Below are 14,927 nucleotides of genomic sequence, written 5' to 3'. Positions count from 1 at the left end.
AATTTTATACACATTGGCCATTTGCAAGGGGCCCAAGCAGAGGAATTGGTCCTGGAAGAGGGGGCCAACCCCGCTCCCAGCCAGACGTTGGCTTTGGGATCAATGGGCGGAGGAATACAGCCAATCCTGAATGGGGCTCACGGGAGGCGCGCGCTCTCCGACCAATCCACTCGCGGCGCTGTTCGACGCCCGCAGTTTATTGGCAGAGTCGGATCATTCACGTACCGACCAATCAGAGAACAGAATTGCCCGACGGCGGCGGCGCGGGGTAGGGAGGGGGGTGCGCAGGCGCACTGGGGACTTCGGCGTCCGAGACAACATGGCGGCGAACGGGGAAGCATGAGTTATCTCATTCAAAAGCAGCAAAATGGCTAGTCACAACGTGAAGGTGAGGAAGGCCGGGGGCAGCGCGACGGCGGAGCAAGGGTCTCCCTCGGAGGGGGGGGGGAAGAGGGGGGAAGCGGCGGGGGGGGGCAGAGTTTGATTTCCTTTCAGGGTGAGCGGAGGAAAAAATCCATGAGGTGGTGTTTAGGCCCCGGCTGTTTTGTGGCGCCTGCCTCCTCCCCCCTCCCCCTCCCCCCTCCCCCTCCCCCTCCCCCTTCCCTCGGCGCGATGCACATCCGGGGACAGGAGGCGTGGCCCTACCCCCGGCCCCCGGCCCCGCACCCCACTGCAGGCGCTTGGTCGGGCCGGCCCGGTTCCCCCCGCTCCCCTCCTCCCAACAGGGCGGCTGAGGCCGAAAACACGGCCGGGGAGGGGGGACGAGGGGGGAGGGGCGGCTGATGATTCATTCCAGCATGGGCTGCACATGAGCGCGGTTCCTAGCGGGGCAGCGGAACGGGGCCGTCCTCCCAGCTCCCGGGGGTGGCCAAGATGGAGCTCGACCCTTCTCTCTCCAGGGGACAGGGTCCATGCGGCGCGGACCATCCAGCTCGTTGGTCTTTTTGGCCTCCCTTGTTACGTGGAGCAGATGTTCTTGTCTGATTCTGTTTGGTTGCACCCTTATCTGAAACCATTTCCATATCTTGTTGGCCCGCTGCTGCCTCCTCCCCTCCCCCTCCCTCCTCCTCCCCCTCCCTCCTCCTCCTCCTCCTCCCCTCCCCTTCCCTCCTCCCTTCCCTCCTCCCTTCCCTCCTCCCCTCCCTCCTCCCCTCCCTCCTCCCCTCCCTCCTCCCCTCCCTCCTCCCCTCCCTCCTCCCCTCCCTCCTCCCCTCCCTCCTCCCCTCCCTCCTCCCCTCCCTCCTCCCCTCCCTCCTCCCCTCCCTCCTCCCCTCCCTCCTCCCCTCCCTCCTCCCCTCCCCCCTCCCCTCCCCCCTCCCCTCCCCCCTCCCCTCCCCCCTCCCTCCTCCCTCCCTCTTCTACTGGCTATCGTGATAAGAGTGTTTCAAACCAAAAGGCCCATTATCGTCGGGCTGGTCCTCTTGCAGTTTTTTTTTTGCTTTAAACTGCAATTTGATTTCTAATTAAAGTTTTCTTTTCCGTGATAGAAAACAAGCAAATCGGTGGAGAATGTGTTAACATGGGTTGTTAATTAAAAAAGATGAATTGTGAAATATTTTGTAATGGACGGTTTCCAAATGGTCAGTTTTATTTTGGATTGGAACAACGTTAACTCTTAAGACCTCGGTTGTTCCTAAATGTTGAAATGCTTGTTATTTCATTGAATTTTTAAAAAATCATCATCTATGTGCATTTTTAGACCATGGTCTGAACTTGATCTAGAACATGTGCCATGAAGGCACTTGGATAGAACTGCATGACCAGTAGATCAAGGTTTGACTATGAAATTGGCCACTTTATTGTGGTGACAAGTTTAGGATGGGATCTTGCACCTGGGATCTGTAGCTTTAAAATTTGTATTAAAGAGTAAATGTAAGATTAAGCGTGATCGCTGGAGGCTTAGTTCCCCTATTACTGCTCTAAATATGTGACGAGTGTTTAACTAAAGGTATGGATTTTCAAAGGAGAATAATGAAATGAAAATTTATAATACGATTAAAAAAACAACAAATTGCTGAAATTTACCTGTCAGTTGATTAGCAGCTTAGACATCCAAGGTTTATTAACATTTTGTAGCTTCTGTGAAGAAAAACTCCTGTAATATTTTACAGTTCATTCATAATATATTGTCAGTGTTTTTCTCTGAAAATAATTTTCCAATTGATGTGTTGAAATTTCTATTTTTATCTGGCCAAGTTCTTTTTTTCTAGAAATTAGTTATTAGATTGACTTCTATTTTTTTTTCAATGGCAGATGCTCAAAATATTTTGCATCTTCTTTTAGTGCCTATGAATCTTGGACTTTTTGCCCAAAATCCAGGACACTATTCAAAATGAATGGAAACCATAATCAGTTGAAGCTTGGGATGACTGAAAACTTATTTCCCTCTAACCCCAACACCCTTCTCAGCCCCCAATTGAACTCTAGCCCTGGTCACTGATAATATTTTTCGCAGCATACTTCAGAAGTTGAAACTAGATTATTTATAAATTTGGTGTTATTTTTGTCACACAGTCATGCGTGACATAGCTCTCATTGAAACCATTTTTTAAAAAAGTTGGTAAGCCGGCTGTTACACAAGCAACTATTGCTTGGGTATTCGTTACCTCAACACCTGACTATGCCAATTAACTGCCCTCGCAATATTCAACCACCCTTAATTGTGAAGTAACTGAAATTGTGTTGTAGGTATTAAAGGATGTCCAACTCATGCAGGAAATGTTGAGGTGAGAAATCAACCATAACTGTACAAAATGATGGAGGAAGAACCAGGAGCCAAATGGCTTATTTTTATTTCTTGAATATTGTGCTCCGTTCCTGGTAATGACTTCCTTCTTCTCCACAATCTCCATCAGTACCAGAGCACCATAGGGCTGGGTTCTTAGCCCCCTGCTCTACTCACTTTACACCTATGACTGTGTATCTCAATACTGAAGTAGTCATTTTTGTCTTTGCTTCCCTCCATGGTCTCATCTTGCCTTCTCTACCTGCAATCTTTCATGCCTCTGATATTTGACACTTTTCATTCTGTTCTCTTGGGCGCATTTGGTTTCAACTTGCTCCAGGACGGCTGGCACTAGCCAAATGTCAAAGCACTGGAATTGCCTCAAATTTTTTCTACTGTCTTTCATTCTTCCTTTACTCCTGATCTTTTGAACAAGCTCTGGTCATGGGCTCGAAGTTGTCCTTGCAGACACGTGGTATGCTTGATATCTCTCAAGTGACTATATTAAAGGTGCTTGGTAAATATAATGTAGAAGTTAAAAAGTGTTGAACACACCATTCTACTATTTTCTGAAAACAAAACGAGCTAAAGCATGGTATATATTAAAAGTGAATTGATTTTGGTTGGAACTTTAGGAAACTGTTCTTCCTCAATATATATTTGTAAAGTAAAAAAAAAATTTGGATGCTTAAAACTTAAGGATCATAGTTCAGAGAATAGGCTCTGAGGTGGTAATAATTCATAACATTGTAGTTGCTTTTTTTCCACCTTATTAGAATGAACCAATTGTTGCAGTCATTGTTCAATCTGGCGATCTATTTGACCACTGTTAATTTTGAATTGTCCTGTCTTTTGATAATATATAATTTGTACTTTTCATGACAGTCTGTTAGTAAAAGTTGGCTGTCTAAGGATTCTTTGACACTTTCTTTTTTTTTGTTTTTTGCCTGAGCAATATCTCCCAAAGTACAAGCCAAAAATATACAAATTCATCATGCCTCAAAGCATTTTCCTTTTCCAAATACCTATTTGTGTACTAGAACTGAAGATCAATGATTTCTGCTGGTGTCGGCACAATCTCATACAATCCATGTTGAAAGGTGGCTGAATAATGCAAGATTTTTTTTGACTGTTCAAAATTAATGGAACAGAATTTTTTTATAGTTATTAGACTTTGATTAGTAGAATTGTTTTTGACTGGGCTGAACTGCATGGAAGAATGACTGCAGACTTTTCTCCTTGCCATTGTGGAATGTATCCTATCAAGCAAAATTCATTTGTTTTTAGAAAAAATTAGATTTTTTAAACAATAACTAATACAGCAAATTTAAGTTTAAAAGACAGTTGGACATGTTTGAAAACTTCCATTCTACCCTAGTGCTTATAATTAAGTTCTTTGCCAAGAACTAACAAGTTGAGTAATATAATCTCCCATCATTCCAACTGTTAGATTTTTGTGTACAAAGTTCTTTTGTCTGCCCCCACTTTGTATATTAACAATTAAACCACAACTGTATCATTTCAAGGTTGGGTTGTTATTTTGGCACATTAGAAATAAACATGTTAATGGCATCCAGGACACCAGAGATGCTGAAATTCGACGTAAAACGCTGTCTTGTTGGAGGCACTCAGTGGGCTCTGCAGCAGTGTCGGCATTTCGAGCTGGAGAAATGAGGTAGAGAAGCCAGCACAAAGAGGGCAGGGTGATAGAAATGGGACAGGTAGAGATAAAACATGATAGACATGGGCAATAGATTGGTAGGTGCTAAAGGGAGAGAGGGCCAGAATAACATAGGAGCCAAATGGAGGAAAATTGTACAGGGTTGAAAGGGTCAGAAGTCAAAGGCTGGTAGTGGAGAAGTCATCGGACTGATGGGTTGGTGTGGGAACGGGAGGTGAAATGGCAAGCATCTGAAAGCTCAGGATGGCCATTGCAGACAGATTCTGCGAAACATTCCCCAAGCCTGCATATTGGTTTCGCTGATGGAGAGGAGGCTCCAACTTTTTCTCTCATGTCCCCTTCCCTCATCCCACCTCTATGGTTACATCCCACTCCATCCATCTCCCACTGAATTCTCCAGTGCTCTTCCCTCCTCCTGGGTTCCATTTTGTCTTTCTTCATGCTACCATTCTCTGTGACCCTCATCAGATTCAAACCTAATCACCCATTCCACTCTGTTTGACTCCTCTTTCTCCACCTGATCCTTATTTCGTTACCTCTCTTTTGTTAGGCATTCTACTACATCTGTCCATGTTTCACCTCCATCTCGTTTACTTCTGCTGGTGTCAACACAATCTCATACAATCCATGTTGAAAGGTGGCTGAATAATGCAAGAGCAATTGAGCTTATACAGTATGTACTGCAACATCCACATCTTATCAGTTTAAAAACACAAATGTTTTGCTTATTACATAGAACTATAAATTGATACAGGTTGAGGCTACATGGCTTCCAAGCCTTTGCTGCTGTTTGAACAGAGTTACGAAACTACCCTCACTCTGATTTTTTTTCCTGTTGCCCTAGGAACATTTAATTTGGCATTGAAAAGTCGTATTGAATCTTTTTTCACTTCTGTTTCTGTAACATTTCTTCTCGGCCTTCTCTGTTCTCAGAATAAAAATCCCAACTTCTCTCGTTACTCATCTGTGATGGTAGTCACCTGCTACTCTTAGAACCTAGAAAACAGGAGTACAGTACAGTACAGCACAGAAACAAGATGGATGGCTCACCACATGATGCCAAGTTCAACAAATGCCATCTGCCTGTGTGTGGGCTTCCCCTGAGGATCTCTTGCAGCAATGGGCTGGGGCAATTTGTATCTGATAATCAGTCATTTTCCTCTAGAACATGGAACTGTACAGAACAGTACAATACAGATCCTTTGGCCCACTGACCATGATGCCAAACACTGACCACAGTTTATATCTGCCTGTTCATGTGTCTGTCTAAATGCCTCTTAAATGTTGATTTAGTATCTTGTTTCTTCCACTTGCAGTACATTGTGGGCATCTGCTGTTTTTTAAATGTGTGCCTTGCAGATTGCTTTAAAAAAAAATTTCCTATCAGTTTAACCAATGCCTTCTAGGATTTGACATTTCCACCTTGGGTTACAGACTATATATTCTTTAGGTGCCTCAAAATGTTTTTTGTACTTTTATCACATTGCCTCTCAAATTAAGTTTGTCCAACTTCCCCATGTAGTTGGCATATATACTTGTGTTATAGGTAAAGGTTCCATTATTGTCAAGTAATTCTACTGTAAGGCAGAGAGTTGCCAGCGCCCCTCACAGAAACCTACAGCATCTGGTGTTCCTAGGTAATCTCCCCTCCAAGTACTGACTGTTCCTGTTTCTGCTTAGCTTCCGATATCAGACAAATGCAGGTGTATTCTGGCTATTAGGTGCGGTGTGCTGATCCTGTGTAATAGTTGACTCTTTTACCCTCCCCCCAAGCACCCCAATATTTTGGCTCCAAAATCATCTTTTCAATATGACCTGTGTAAAAAGTTGACCCCCCCACTCTGCAAATCTTTCACCCCAACCACCCACCCATCTGAGTTCCCGATAACACAACCCTTCCCTCAGCCGTCTGCCCATCTGAGTTGCCAAAGCCCTGACTGAGACCCTTGCCCTGGCTGCTTTACTACTGGAGGTCTTGACACCTCTCCCTGGTTATCTGGTCACTGGAGTTTCTGACGCTCTGACCACCCACCCACCCTCAGCTCCTCCTTCCCAATTTGACCTGGTCCCAAAAACCTCTTGTACCTGCCTCGGGGAAGTGCCATGTCTGCCATTAAGTTTACATTGCCCTCCATAATGTTGGGGACAAAGATATTTTCCTTTATTTGTCCCTCTGCTCCACAGTTTTAAATTTGTAATTATTACGAACCCAGAGGACCCATAAACCCAGCAGCAGTAGATATTCACCAAGACAAATGGTTACTTAAACAAAAGTTGCTTTTAATTATCTTTGAACATGAAAAGAGAATCAAACTTTTAACATCTATTACTAACTTAACCCCCTTCTAATTCTAAGAGATGTTACTAATAGATTCTTGTGTATGTAATGTGTGTGTAAGTTCAGAAAAGTTATTTGGTCACAGTCCAATCTCAACTTCTCATTCTTCCAAGTTCACTGGTTGAAGGCAATTCTTGTATTGTGCCCAGAATTTAACATTTGCACAATAAGGTCGAAAGATAAATGGTTACTGCTCAGGAAGGTTTTTGTTGGTTTTCAGTGAGAGATGTGTTGTTCCAGGACATCCACAACTGATGGACTTCCATACCTCAGTGTCTTGGTGACTAAACTTGCCCTGTCAGGGTTCTCCAGATGATAACCTCTTTCTTTCAGGTCATCACAGAGTTCCTTTCTGTTTCGCTTATTCCAAGTGAAAAATTAGACAGCCAGTCCTTTCTTGCATGAACCACAAAGGCTTCGACCAGGCTGTCTTCCAAAAGCTTGTCAGCTTGTTCTGTTTCAGTCCCAGCAACTTCTGCTGGCTGACACTGTCAAGTGATCTCTGCTTCTCTCTCATATACACACAAAGATAAAGCCTGTTTGACTCTCTCTGCTTACAAAACCACATGACCCTCTTACAACAGCAGAACTCTCCTGCAGAGGACCCAGCATTCTCTCGCTTTTGGATAAACAAGAATCCATTAGTAGCGTCTCTTGAGCACTCTTTAAAGCTCTTGCAAAAAGGTGTAGAGCCGATATGTCTAGTATTACCAGAGCTCCAGTATTTCAAATAAGATATATTTTAAAGTGTTTGTATGTAACCTATTCTAACAAACCTTTCCCAATTCATCTCCCAAAAACATTTCTATAAACTCTTGTCACATAATCAAATAATTGACATATTTAAAGTGCACATTCCAGATTTTATTCAGGGTTATTTGTACACATTTTGGTTTGACCATGTAGAAATTACAGCACTACATAGTTCCCTCATTTCAGAACGCCATAATGTTTGGGACATTTGTCTTCACACATGTTTGTGAGTACTTGGGTATATTTAATAGCTTCATTGGTGGAAGGATAAGTGAGCTAGGCTTGGTTCTCAGCTTTTGATCACCTTTGGAGACTGTAATTGCCATTTTTCAACACGAGGACCAGAGTTGTGCCAATGAAATGTCAAAGAAGCCATTATGAGGCTGAAAAAAAGGAAAAAAAAGAGCTCTTTCTCTCAAACCTGGGGATTACCAAAATCAACAGTTTGGTACATCATTAAGAAAAAAGAGTGTGTTGGTGAGCTCAGTGATTGCAGAGACTGGTATTCCAAGGAAGACTTCACTGCTGATTACAGAAGAATTCTCATAATGAAGAAAAATCCCCAAATGTCTGTCTGACAGATAGAAACACTCTTCAGGAGGCAGGAGTTGATATGTTGATGAATGCTGTCTGCAGAAAACTTCGTTGTGGGGTGGGGGGGAAGTACAGAGGCTACATTACAAGATGCAAACCATGGCTAAGGAGGTCTGCTTTGTACTTTGGGTAGTTCCTTTACATCTCCACACTTTGCTCTTGCCATCACTCTGATACTGATTAATCTTGGTCTCATTTGTCTACTTGACCTTTTTCCAGAATTCTGCAGGCTCTTTTAAATATTTCTCGGCAAACTAACCTGGCCATAATTTCTGTGGCTAACTAGTGGTTTGCATCTTGCAGTGTAGCCTCTGTATTTCTTTTCATGAAGTCTTCAGTGGATCTTAGTCATTGACATCTCCACACTTGCCTCTTGAAGTGTTTCTGATCTAGTAGGCGTATTCTTCATTATGATGAGAATTCTTCTATCATTGGCATGGTTGCCTTCCTTGGAACACCTATCCCTTTGCAATGCCTCACACTGTTGATTTTGGTAATCCTAAAGTTGGATGATGTCTCTTAACTGTTTTATTCTTGCTTTTGAGCATCATAATGGCTTCTTTGACTTTCATTGGCACAACTCTTGGTTCTCAAGTTGAAACTCTTGGTTCTCAAGTTGAAACTCTTGGTTCTCAAGTTGAAACTCTTGGTTCTCAAGTTGAAACTCTTGGTTCTCAAGTTGAAACTCTTGGTTCTCAAGTTGAAACTCTTGGTTCTCAAGTTGAAACTCTTGGTTCTCAAGTTGAAACTCTTGGTTCTCAAGTTGAAACTCTTGGTTCTCAAGTTGAAACTCTTGGTTCTCAAGTTGAAACTCTTGGTTCTCAAGTTGAAACTCTTGGTTCTCAAGTTGAAACTCTTGGTTCTCAAGTTGAAACTCTTGGTTCTCAAGTTGAAACTCTTGGTTCTCAAGTTGAAACTCTTGGTTCTCAAGTTGAAACTCTTGGTTCTCAAGTTGAAACTCTTGGTTCTCAAGTTGAAACTCTTGGTTCTCAAGTTGAAAAATGGCAACTGCAGATTCTAAGGTGATCAAAAGTTTAGGAGCAAGCTTTTTCATACCTGTACCAGTGAATTAATTAAGCATACCTGTGTGCTTACAAACACCTCCAAAGCCAAATGTCCCAAACGTTATGGTGCTCTGAAATGAAGGGACTATGTATAAAAAGTGCTATAATTTCTACATGGTCAAACCAAAATGTATACAAATAACCTTGAATGAAATCTTGAATGCACACTTCAATTACATGTCAATTATTTGATTACATTTATAACTGTGAAGCATAGAGGTAAATAAGGGGAAAAAAAAGTGTCTTTGTCCCAAACATTATGGAGGGCACAGTATATTGTCTCTTCTGAATTTATCATTTTAATTTCTTTATTAAATTTAATATGAAATGCACCTGTATGTGTCAGTGGATTGAGCTCTTAATAATTTGATTGGTTTCCATGTGAATTTATTGTCATGTTTACATAAAAGAATAATGGCCTCACAATAACAACATTTTTGGTGGGTTCATAATTCTATATTTCACTATTATTTGGTCATCAATTATTTTGATCTATCTTCCCCCCACCCCTTGGCAAAGTAGGTATTTGCTCTAATCACCATACCAATAAACTTAAGTTTTTTAAACGTTAATTAAAAATTCTTGATAAGAGTATACATTTTTTTACTAGTTTGGTTGTGCTTAACTGTCAATATTTATTGTTGGAAATTGTGGTTAACACTTATTATTTTGTAATCTTAACTGTCACAATGGTTGCAGTGTATTGTATGAGCATGTGACTGAAGTCTTGCAAGTCTCTTTGTGACTGAAGTTCATTTAAATCCATTAACCACCACCTAACAATGCACTAGAGACGAGAGCCTGGTGACCTAATGGGATCCAAGTATATACAGGATGTCAGGCTTGGTTAAACTATTTGGGGCCTTGGTGCTATGCTAGCTTGGCTTGGCAGTTTATTCAGGATAATTTGCAGAGTCAGAAAGCAAAGAATTTTAGTTATTTTTCCTGTTTAATGTTGGGTATGGAATAAAATATGTTGAACTTGAAGGGTAGTTGTGTTTCAGTTTTATAACCTTTAAATGCTGTGTGGAATTTTATGTTATAAAAACTGAGAACATACTATTTTTGTAATAAGTTGATAATTTTGCTGTTTCTATATTGAAATCCCTTCATTCTGTGAAAAATATAATTGGGAGTATTGGCATGGATAACAATATTTTAGACAGCAGTGATTGAATTGCATACAGAAAAATCTTTGAAGTTATTGCAATGTTTGCTGATATATGGGCGGCTTGTTTGGTGTAATGTTAGTGTAACACCTTTACAGTGCCAGCGATCGGGACTGGGGTTCGAATCCCGCAGTGTCTGTAAGGAGTTTGTATGTTTTCTCCGTGTCTGCAATGGGTTTTCCCCAGGGGCTCTGGTTTCCTCCCACTGTTCAAAACACACTGGAGTGTAGGTTAATTGGGCAGCACAGAATGTTAAATTTAATTTTTTATTTCTGTTTCTCTGAACTGTACAATATAAATATGCTTGTATAAAGTTGTTGTTAAATTTTCTACTTGCATAAGAGTGGAGTTTAGTTTCCAAACATTCTTGTTGGGATCAGTGCCTAATTAACATGCTGAATTGTATTGTTGTCTCCAATAGCTGGAGTTGACAAATATAATACAGTACATCTCCGATTATCTGAAACGGTTGGGACTGCGCCTATGTCAGATAAAGTTTTTTAAAAAGCAGCACAGTAGCAACAGCAAATCATGTATCAATGTTTAAATGTTTAAACAACAATGGAAGGCATTAAAATAATGTTTCATTCTCCCCTAAAAATTGCTGGATGCTGTCGATCACCAAAACAGACCGAATGTGGTCGCTGATCACTGCGACCACCCAACTGCTGCCGCTGATCCCTGGGGAGGTTTCCCGGATTTGTGGAACACTCACTGGCGAGTCGGCGGACTCCTGTCTTCCCAATGCCAGAGTCCCGACTCTGAAACCTCCCCTAGGCCTACAGCTCATGCACACTGGGGAAGTAGACAGACGGGAGGATTCGGCATCGGCGTCCGGTGAGCCGAGATGGGAGGGAGAATCTAGGAGTGGAAGAAATCTCACTGAGCCCGATGCCCCTGCCTGGGAGGCTGCTCTCCTTGATGACACTGGGACAAGGGATTCTACTGACCACTTGTGGCTGGGAGACAGTGGTATGTGGTTGGAGAGAAAAGTCAATAGTTGAAGTGAAGGAAGAAATGGAAGGGGGGGAGGGAGGAGAGAGAGAGTTACCTGAAACAAGGACAATCGTCATTCTAGTTTCATGTTGGGGAATTGTTTCTCAACCGGTGAGAGTTCATTTCAAAAAATTTTTGGATAAATGAGAATTTTGGAGAATCTGATTTCAGATAATCGGAGCTGTACTGCAATTGTGATTACATTTGTACAAATGATAAGGTATTTCTGAATTAAATGTTTTCATTGAAATTGTGGACAATTGTGTAAGTGTTAGAAAAGGTCGGGGCTATTATGCTTCTCTGAGTGAATATTAGTGATGGAGTTTTCTCATATTTTCTGCTGTCCGTTCATATTTCATTCTTCACAGTTTGGTACTCAGATCAAAACATGACTTTTCTTGTCCCATGATTTATCTATTACAAGTATTTTTGGTAAATGGGTTGAAGAAATTGGTCCTGTTTGATCAACTTGAGTACAGATGAAATATTTATGCTGATACATTGAATTGTTTGTCGCAACTAATTCATTGAGCACAAATGCAAATATTATGCTTGCCTGGACAAATTACGGGACTTCAAAATAGTTCATTCAATGTAAAATATTTCGGACATTTATATCCTAAATAACTTTTTCTCTTTGCATTGGACAAAACCAATTGAAACTGGGGAAATTTAGGATGTTGTAAAATTAAGCAACTGAGTTATGCGGCTCACCTTTCCAGTGCAATAAAGGACCCCCAAAGAATATCATCACTCCTCTCTCAAAGAGGAGCTTAAAAATAGAAAATAAATGATTGTTGAAAGTTAAATATAACAATCACATCAGAACCTTCTGGCCCAGTATACATTCAAATTACAGTTTGATTGAAATTTTTGTGTATTTAAATTCAAACCATTTAAGAGTTTGGCATAAATCACTATTTTGTCCATAGTTTGGCTGCAGCATTTGCTAATATAAACCCAGAAATGCTGGAGGAACTCAGCAGGTCTTGCAGTGACTAGAGGAGGTAAAGATATATAACCGATGTGTTGGGCCTGAGCTATTTTTTAATATTTTAATTTTGATTTTTCCAAAGACTCCTGCCAATGCAATAAACAAAATTTTACATTTTCTTTCCATGTAATGATTTATTTCCCACTCCTTACATCCTCCCCATCCCTTAAGTTATTACAAATACCAAAATATAAAAATACAAACATGCAAAAACCACCTAAGTATCGACAGAAACAACAATCCATGGAGCTGGAGGACCACGGGTGTTAAATTAAAAAAAAGTTGGGGGTAAAAGCACACATTGTCTACATTGCATTCCCCATTTCATACTCAATTCTTTTCTCTTATTCGTGGGGGTGGGGGGCTATGTGCCTCAGATACGGTTGCCACATTTCAACAAATGTGTTATATTTCTTCTGTTAATTGTATGTGTTTTTTTTCTCTCTCTCCAATGGAATGCAACTCTGTAGTTCCATATTCCATCATGCGATATTTAGCTGGGAGTTGGACTTCCATGTAACCGCTATACACTTTCTGGCTACTGACAAGGCAAATATCATAAACAATTTGCTATCTGGATAATCTAAACTGTACTTCCCCAATGTCCCATAGAAGGTACAACTCTGGATCCTGTGGAAAATCCACTATTGTAATTTTTTTCAGTGTCCCCCCCTCAGGTCTTCCCAGAAGGATCTCCCCCTTGTACACAGCCAGGTGGAGTGGACAAAGATTCCTACCTCCACACCCCACCAAAAGCACATTTCTGAAATTTTTGGCTTTGACTTGTGTAATTTTATTGGTGTGAGGTATAACTGATGCAATAAATTATATTGCACCATCATGTGTCTGGTACTAACAATTCCTGTCTGGCTATTCAAACACAAATATCCCCACCATTGTTCCTCAATTGTTATGCCCAAGGCAGACTCCCATCTTTCCCTTGACCGATGTAAGCCCGGCTTAGGGGCTTCACTTTGGATTATGGAATACATCCTAGAGATAAATTTACAAACGACTCCCTTTCGAATTAGAGTCTGCACGTCACTACAATCGTTGTTGGTCCCAATCTTTCCCTTAGGAAAGATCTTAAATGCAGAAAGCAGAAGAATGTTCTATTCGATAACTCATATTTAGTCCTCAACTGCTCGAATGATGAGCTGCCCTTGATAGTAATAAATCCTCGACACCTGCATCAGGTGTCCAGGATTTTACTGCTCAGTCAAGGATGTTTTAAGAGATAACCCCACCTTCAATCCAATACTTCGATTTATTCTTTGCCACGTCTGCCCCATGTTTTATTATGGAGTTAACTGCTTTTTTTTTTCCAAATTAATTTGGCATCCCATTTGTAGATAAATTCTCCTGCTGTCTTTTCTCCTCCTGCATGTAACCCAATTGTGCCCAAGAAGGGGGACCCCCTCCCTCAAAAAAATGAGACCACAAACCTAACCTGGGACACAGTGTGCGCGTGTGGGGTGCGTGTGCGTGGCGTGCGCACATAGATATATATTGCGTAGGTCTTTATCCACTCTTATCCCAGGTATTTAATGCCTTCCTGCGGCCACATGAATTGGTGACAAAGGCCTGATTTTGCTTTTATCCAGATTAACTTTATACCCAGTTGGTCCTTAGTCTGGTCAACAACCCGCTGGTTCAACAAATATACTAACACTTTGTCAGCAAGGAAGTTGATTTTGTGTCCACCTGACCCTCCTTGAACCCTTTTGTGTCTGGATCCTGCTGAAAGGTTTCTGCCAACAGTTCAATAGCTAGTATGAACAGAGCTGGGGACAGTGGGCAGCCTTGCCTATTTGATCTACTCAGCAAGAACACTGGAGATATCTGCCTGTTGTGATGGTTTTGAGCCTGGTGTTTATAATAGTGTCCTTACTCAAATGATAGCCTGAACCAGTGGTTCTCAACCTTTTTCTATCCACTCACACCACTTTAAATATTCTGTATGCCATCGGTGTTCTGTGATTAATGGTATGTGAGTGGAAAGGAAGAGGTTGAGAACCATTGACCCTGAGCCCTTCTTCAAGGTATGAGTAAAAAGCAGATAGGAACTTAAATTAAAAAGCTGTGGAGGTGGGCAATGGGAGGAGTACTGACCAATGGGTATTAATTGGAGTGAAACACGGAAGTCTGTAGATGCAGTGATTGAAGTGAAAACACAATGCTGGAGAAACTTGGTAGGTCTAACAGCGTACTCTATATTGTAAAGATAAAAATAACCAACATTTCAGGCTTGAGCCTTCCATCAAGGTATGAGCAAAATGTAGGCAGGTGCCTGAATAAAGTGGTGGGGGCAAAGGGCAAGGGGAAGAGCACAGGTCCACAGGAAAGAGATAATGGGTGGATGAGGGAGGGCAAAAGAAAAACAGAAACAGGTGGAGGGGGTTAGCTCTGTGAATGGAGAGGGAAGGGGGTAGAAAGCTAGGGGAAAAAGACAGGGAAAGGATTAACTCTAAAGGGAGGGAGAATGGCGAGTGGTGCAGCAATTGGTTAATGCCAGCCGGTTGGAGAGTCCCGGACAGAATATTAAGTGTTGCTCCCCCAATTTATGGGTGGCCTTGGTTTGGCAGTGCATGAGACCATGGACAGGTGTGGGAG

The 14,927-nt window shown here is 41.7% G+C and overlaps 1 protein-coding gene across 3 annotated transcripts in view; it reads left to right on the top strand.

The window, feature by feature from the left end:
• Nucleotides 1-280: 280 nt before the first annotated feature.
• Nucleotides 281-14,927, top strand: part of usp10 (ubiquitin specific peptidase 10) — an 85,287-nt gene continuing 70,640 nt past the window's right edge. The window contains exon 1 of one of the 3 annotated variants that reach the window (XM_069902166.1): nucleotides 281-388. In XM_069902166.1, coding sequence (XP_069758267.1) covers nucleotides 368-388 — 21 coding nt within the window. In that variant the 5' untranslated portion in view covers nucleotides 281-367. Of the gene's footprint in view, nucleotides 389-9,914; nucleotides 9,992-11,061; nucleotides 11,297-14,927 lie in introns of those variants that run through there. The other 2 variants (XM_069902164.1, XM_069902163.1) reach the window with 2 other exon arrangements.

The sequence above is a fragment of the Narcine bancroftii genome, chromosome 10 (assembly GCF_036971445.1).
Source record: "Narcine bancroftii isolate sNarBan1 chromosome 10, sNarBan1.hap1, whole genome shotgun sequence".
NCBI lineage: Eukaryota > Metazoa > Chordata > Chondrichthyes > Torpediniformes > Narcinidae > Narcine > Narcine bancroftii.
The sequence above is the reverse complement of the archived record's forward strand: the minus strand, read 5'-3'. Positions and strand labels throughout refer to the sequence as shown.